The sequence below is a fragment of the Pelophylax lessonae genome, assembly GCF_965119305.1.
Source record: "Pelophylax lessonae genome assembly, chromosome: 2".
Classification (NCBI taxonomy): Eukaryota; Metazoa; Chordata; class Amphibia; order Anura; family Ranidae; genus Pelophylax; species Pelophylax lessonae.
This window is the reverse complement of record NC_138769.1, coordinates 466548573-466554572: the sequence shown is the minus strand read 5'-3', so window position 1 is coordinate 466554572 and position 6000 is coordinate 466548573. Positions and strand designations below refer to the sequence as shown.

Below are 6000 nucleotides of genomic sequence, written 5' to 3'. Positions count from 1 at the left end.
TGACCCCTTTTTGGAAAGTAAACACCCAAAGCTATTTTCTGAGAGGCATATTGAGTCCATGGAGTATTTTACATTTTGCCCTAAGTTTCAGGAAAATTACAATTTGTTTTTTTTTTTTGTTTTTTACACAAGTGAGTCCATGGAATATTTTATATTTTGCCACAAGTTTCGGGAAAATTAATTTTTTTTTAATTTTTTTTTTTTTTAAACAAAGTTGTCACTAAATGATATATTGCTCACGCATGCCATGGGTATATGTGAAATGACACCCCAAAATACATTCTGCTGCTTTCACATATACCCATGGCATGTGTGAGAAATATATAATTTAGTGACAACTTTGTGTAAAAAAAAAAAAAAAACATATATATATATTTAACTTGTGGCAAAATATAAAATATTCCATGGACTCACCATGCCTCTCAGCAAATAGCTTGGGGTGTCTACTTTGCAAAATGGGGTCATTTGGGGGGGGGGGGGTTTGTGCTATCTTGAAATTTTTACGGCCTCCAAAACTGTGACAGGTAGTGCGGAGGTGAAATGCACAATTTACGCCCTTGGAAAACCTGAAAGTGGTGATTGGTTTTCGGGGGTTCTGTACACAGCTAGGCTCCCAAAAAGTCTTACACATGTGGTATCCCTGTACTCAGGAGAAGCAGCAGAATGTATTTTGGGGTGTCATTCCACATATACCCATGGCATGTGTGAGAAATGTATATTTTAGTGACAATTTTGTGTTAAAAAAAAATAAAAAATAAATTGTAATTTCCTCAAAACTTGTGGCAAAATATAAAATATTCCATGGACTCACCATGCCTCTCAGCAAACAGCTTGGGGTGTCTACTTTCCAAAATGGGGTCATTTGGGGGGGGGTTGTGGTATCTTGACATCTCAGAGCCTCCTAAACCGTTATAGGTAGTGAGAAAATGCAATGAAAAAATGTACGCCCTTTGAAATTCTGATGGTGGGGATTGGTTTTCGGGGTCCCGTACACAGCGAGGCTCCCTAAAAGTCTCACATATGTGGTATCCCTGTACACAGGAGAAGCAGCAGAATATATTTTGGGGTGTAAATACACATATACCCATGGCATGTGTGAGCAATATATCCTTTCAATGACAACTTTGTGTAAAAAAAAAAAAAATAATAATTTTCTTTTTTTTTAGTCATTTTTCAAACACCTGTGACAAAAAAAATGAAATATTCAATGAGCTCAACATGCCTTCCATGACATTCCTTAGAATGTCTAATTTCCAAAAAGTGGTAATTTGGGGTGGTTTTGTACTGCCCTGCCATTTTAGCACTTCATGAAATGAGATCGGCAGTCAGAAATTAAAGCTGCGTAAATTCCAGTATTTATACCATAGTTTGTAGACGCTATAACTTTTGCGCAAACAATAAAAATACGCTTACTGAGATTTTTTTGTCAAAGACATGTAGCTAAATACATTTTGGCCAAAATATATGACATAAATTGAGTATATTGGATATTTTTTAAAAGACAAAGTTGAAAATGTCATTTTTTTCTCAAAATTTTCGTTCTTTTTTTATTAATATCGCAAAAAATAAAAAGCGCAGAGGTGATCAATTACCACCAAAAGAAAGCTCTGTTTGTGGGAAAAAAAGGACAATTGTGAGTTAAAGTCACGCAGTGCCGAGTTGCAAAAAGTGACTTGGACGTAAAGCAGGAAAATCCTTCGGTGGTAAAGTGGTTAACAGCAGGGCAGTGATTTATCTAGCCAGGGTGTCAGGTCTTCCAGATGTGCCTGCTGAGGGGAGAAGTATCCCCACTGGCTCCCGTGAGAGGCTTCTCATAGGGCAGGGTGGGAAGCCCAATCAGGGGAAACATCCCAGCTTGTAACTACCCCAGAAGGCAGATTATGCTGCAAGGGATTCTAGGAGTGGGTATAAGTTTGGGGGGAAGTGCGTGGCACAGTGTCTTTGGCTGGAGCAGAGTCCCAGGAAGGAGAGTGCGGCTGTCTCTCCTCCTGTCTGAGGAAGGTGGATGTCTTGGGGTGTCGCCTGAGAATCCAGAGAGTGCTGAGTTGAGCTGAGGGGGATCCGGTGTGCCGAGAGCCTGCGGAGAGAGAGAGGGGTCCAGTCCCAGGAAAGCCTACACAGGTCGTGAGTACTGCGGATTGCCCCTGTGGGTCTGCCTAGCGTCAGAGGGGACAACTCCGGAAGAGGTTCGGGGATCCAAGGTCAGCTAGCTGTAAAGGGGGTACCTAGGTTGAGAACCCTGAAGTGTAAAGGGGGTACATAGTCAGTAGACCCTGAAGAGTTCAAGGAGCAAAGGGGGCACCTGCAGTCTGGGCCCTGAATTGTATTGCGTGTGCCAGTTACAGTGTTAGCTATTTGGAGTTCTACAAAATACTACCTCAAGCTGTGCCAGGCGGGGGAAAAGTATTAAGACTTACACAGTGAAGCAGTGTCAGGAGTTCTACAGTTCTCAGTCTTGGATCTACTGGACTATAGGTCGGGGATTCAACACTTCCTCTGTTTTACAGAGTGTTCTCAGAGTCAGGGAGCGTTCGCTGGTGCTGGCTAGCGTCAAGGAAGCACCAACGGGCATTTTTCCAGGATCAAAGTCCCAATTGTAATTAGTTCAAGCCGAAAGGAGTATTCCACTCATTCCCTTCTCCCATCCCCTTATTTTAATAAAAACCACAAACAAAGATGCCGGAGTGGTCACTGTTTCAATTGTCACACCTGGGGACTCAGCTCACATGGGCTGGAGAGGATTCCGGTACTAATGGCAGACCCACATCAGGCCACAGGCCTGGAAACCTTGCTACATATAGATACTGTATATATTTACTGTACAGAGCAACAAGCAAGAGAAAGAAGACAAGGCTTTGCGTTTCTTGAATTGTGATGTGTCTTTTGGTGACATGCACACTGAGCCCTTAGCTGTGGATGGAAGGTGCTGGTGTCCTCTACAGCTCTGCTGCTGGCAGCCTGTCAAATTCTATGATCTGCTGTCGCTGGACAGTGGACTGCCTTAGGCAAGTGCCCGTACAGCCATGCCCAGCCAGAGTACAGGGAACAGTAAATGACTATCGGATCTGTCCCATCCACAAATTCCATCCAAAATATAAACATGTTTTTGTTATGGTTTCACTTCCCCTTTCTAATAATTTTTAAATTAAATAAGAACTGGGTCCATTCTCCAATTGTATGGGAAGCGATAAAATGACTGCTTCTGTGATGTGAGGTGGGCCAGCACTGAGCATTCTTAGCTGAGTGCATGGATCTGTAACAGAGCAGAAGCCTCCACTGATTTTTGTTTGGGTTCTTCTGGCTTTCTACCATTTCTTTTTTTTTTCTTTTTTTTCTTTTTTTTTTTTTATTACACTGGGGTCTGTGATAGACACTTCTTCTAGCATTTTTTTTTTTTTACGTTACATGCTTGTAGGCTTACCTCCTAAATGCACTGCTTTCTAGGGGTTATGTGACCTTCATTCCAGTACAATACTTACATATATGGCATACTGGCGACCATGGCATACATACATGGTGATTGCAGCAGTCAGTTTGTCTGTTGACATAGACCCACATGGCATCAAACTGGCATGTACAATCTGAAAAAAAGTGAATGTGCCAATTAGAAGCCGCAAAATCAGGAACTGTGAAAAGTGATAAAAAAAGGTAAATATAACTGAACATTTTTCATAGGTCGAAAATACTGTGTAAATATGCCCTCATTACATAGTGGACCCAGATGACAAAATACGGAAATGCTTTATTCACATAAAGAGTGAATAAAGCCCAAGTTTATACTGTACAAATACTGCACTGGCGACCTTAGCATAAGGAACAAGCTATTCAGAGAAAGGGAATACAATAAGACACGGGGCCACTCACTAAAACTAGAGGAAAGGCGGTTTAACCTTAAAGTACGTAAGGGGTTCTTCACTGTAAGAGCGGTAAGGATGTGGAATTCTCTTCCGCAAACAGTTGTATCAGCAGGGAGCATCGATAGTTTCAAAAAACTATTAGATGGGCACCTTAAAGACCACAACATACAGGGGTATACAATGTACAGTTAACATCAATCACACACACACATCATAGGTTGAACTGGATGGACTGATGTCTTTTTTCAACCTCACTAACTATGTAACTATGTATAGGCTATCTACACAAAATCCACTTGTTTCCAAGGAGAGTACAGCCACAAAATCTAAAGATTGGATAGTCCACCCCAAGCCAATGACACCAAGAGGTCCTCCTGCCAGCCATTGTAGTGAAATTAAGAACATCTGTAGTGAGTCAGGACCTGTGGGACAGAACACACCAACAGCTGTCCTTGTTTTTCTATCCCCTCCTCCATCTATTTCCTAATATTTGAACAATGGACTTTGTACTAGCAATGTTCTCCTGAAAACAGAGATTTCCAGGAGAGGAAAACCTTCCCCATCATGGGGCTAGGGCAGAGGGAAACCCTGTTGTTCTGCTTTATTTTCATCTTTGCACCTCTTCTTACATTTGCAGGTAAGCAATAAAATGTGGTAAATGTTATTTAATGAATTAAATATAGGGATGATGTTATTGCATTCGATAAAAAAAAAAAAATAGTTACTACATTTAAGACTGTGTTTTTACATAGTAGTATATAGTGGCATGTATAGTTGGGGAATCATTTCAGAGAAATAAAACCAGGCGAAAGAAATCACACCTGACATCCAGCATCAAAACATTACTTTATACATAAGGTATATGTGCAGTTTATATGTAGAAATACTTGTAGTATCTCATCTGAAAGTCAACATTCTTTCAGTTCCCATTATTATTCCAGACAGAGGACCTTTAAAGTTGGCATGAGACAGCGAAGAGTGTCACAGATCTGCTAATTTAAAATGATTGTGTTGTTTTCATTGAAAACACAACTTACGAGAAAGCTAGATTTCCCTATGCAATATATGTGTACTACAGAACATATATTTTGAATTACTATTGCATAGCTTAGTAATGGTGAACTATATTTTCATGATACACAGCTAGGAAGGTTCCCGCTTCCTTGGCTACCTTAATGTTAGACTGTGCAAACTACCTTGCTGATAAAATCATTTACATAATAAGTCACTTAGGTTTTTTCTTAATGTTTATTTAGAATAACACAGAAGAGAAAGGAACTGTTGGGCATAATCATTGTGCAGCAATACAAAGCTGAAAGCAAGGAATGTACATTATATTACCAAAAGTATTGGGACGCCTGCCTTTACACGCACATTAATTTTAATGGCATCCCAGTCTTAGTCCGTAAGGTTGAATATTGAGTTGGCCCACCATTTGCAGCTATAACAGCTTCAACTCTTCTGGGAAGGCTGTCCACAAGGTTTAGGAGTGTGTCTATGGGAATGTTTGACCATTCTTCCAGAAGCACATTTGTGAGGTCAGGCACTGATGTTGGACGAGAAGGTATGGCTTGCAGTCTCCGCTCAAATTCATCCCAAAGTTGTTCTATCGGGTTGAGGTCAGTCAAGTTCCTCCACCTCAGACTCACTCATCCATGTCGTTATGGACCTTGCTTTGTGCACTGCTCCAGATCATTTGGTGGAGGGGGGATTATGGTGTGGGGTTGTTTTTCAGGGGTTGGGCTTTGCACCTTAATTCCAGTAAAGGGAACTCTGAATGCTCCCAACTTTGTGGGAGCAGTTTGGGGATTACCCCTTCCTGTTTCAACATGACTGTGCACCAGTGCACAAAGCAAGGTCCATAAAGACATGGATGAGCGAGTTTGGGGTGGAGGAACTTGACTGACCTGCACAGAGTCCTGACCTCAACTCGATAGAACACCTTTGGGATGAATTAGAGTGGAGACTGCGAGCCAGGCCTTCTTGTCCACATCAGTGCCGGACCTTACAAATGCTCTTCTGGAAGAACGCTCCAACATTCCCATAGACACACTTCTAAACCTTGTGGACAGTCTTGAAGAGTTGAAGCTGTTATAGCTGAAAAGGGTGGGCCAACTCAATATTGAACCCTATGGACTAAGAC

The 6000-nt window shown here is 41.4% G+C and overlaps 1 protein-coding gene across 1 annotated transcript in view; it reads left to right on the top strand.

The window, feature by feature from the left end:
• The first annotated feature begins 4349 nt into the window (after positions 1–4349).
• Positions 4350–6000, top strand: part of F7 (coagulation factor VII) — a 36501-nt gene continuing 34850 nt past the window's right edge. Inside the window, exon 1 of the mRNA XM_082244612.1 lies at positions 4350–4494. Coding sequence (XP_082100738.1) covers positions 4422–4494 — 73 coding nt within the window. The 5' untranslated portion in view covers positions 4350–4421. The remainder of the gene's footprint in view (positions 4495–6000) is intronic.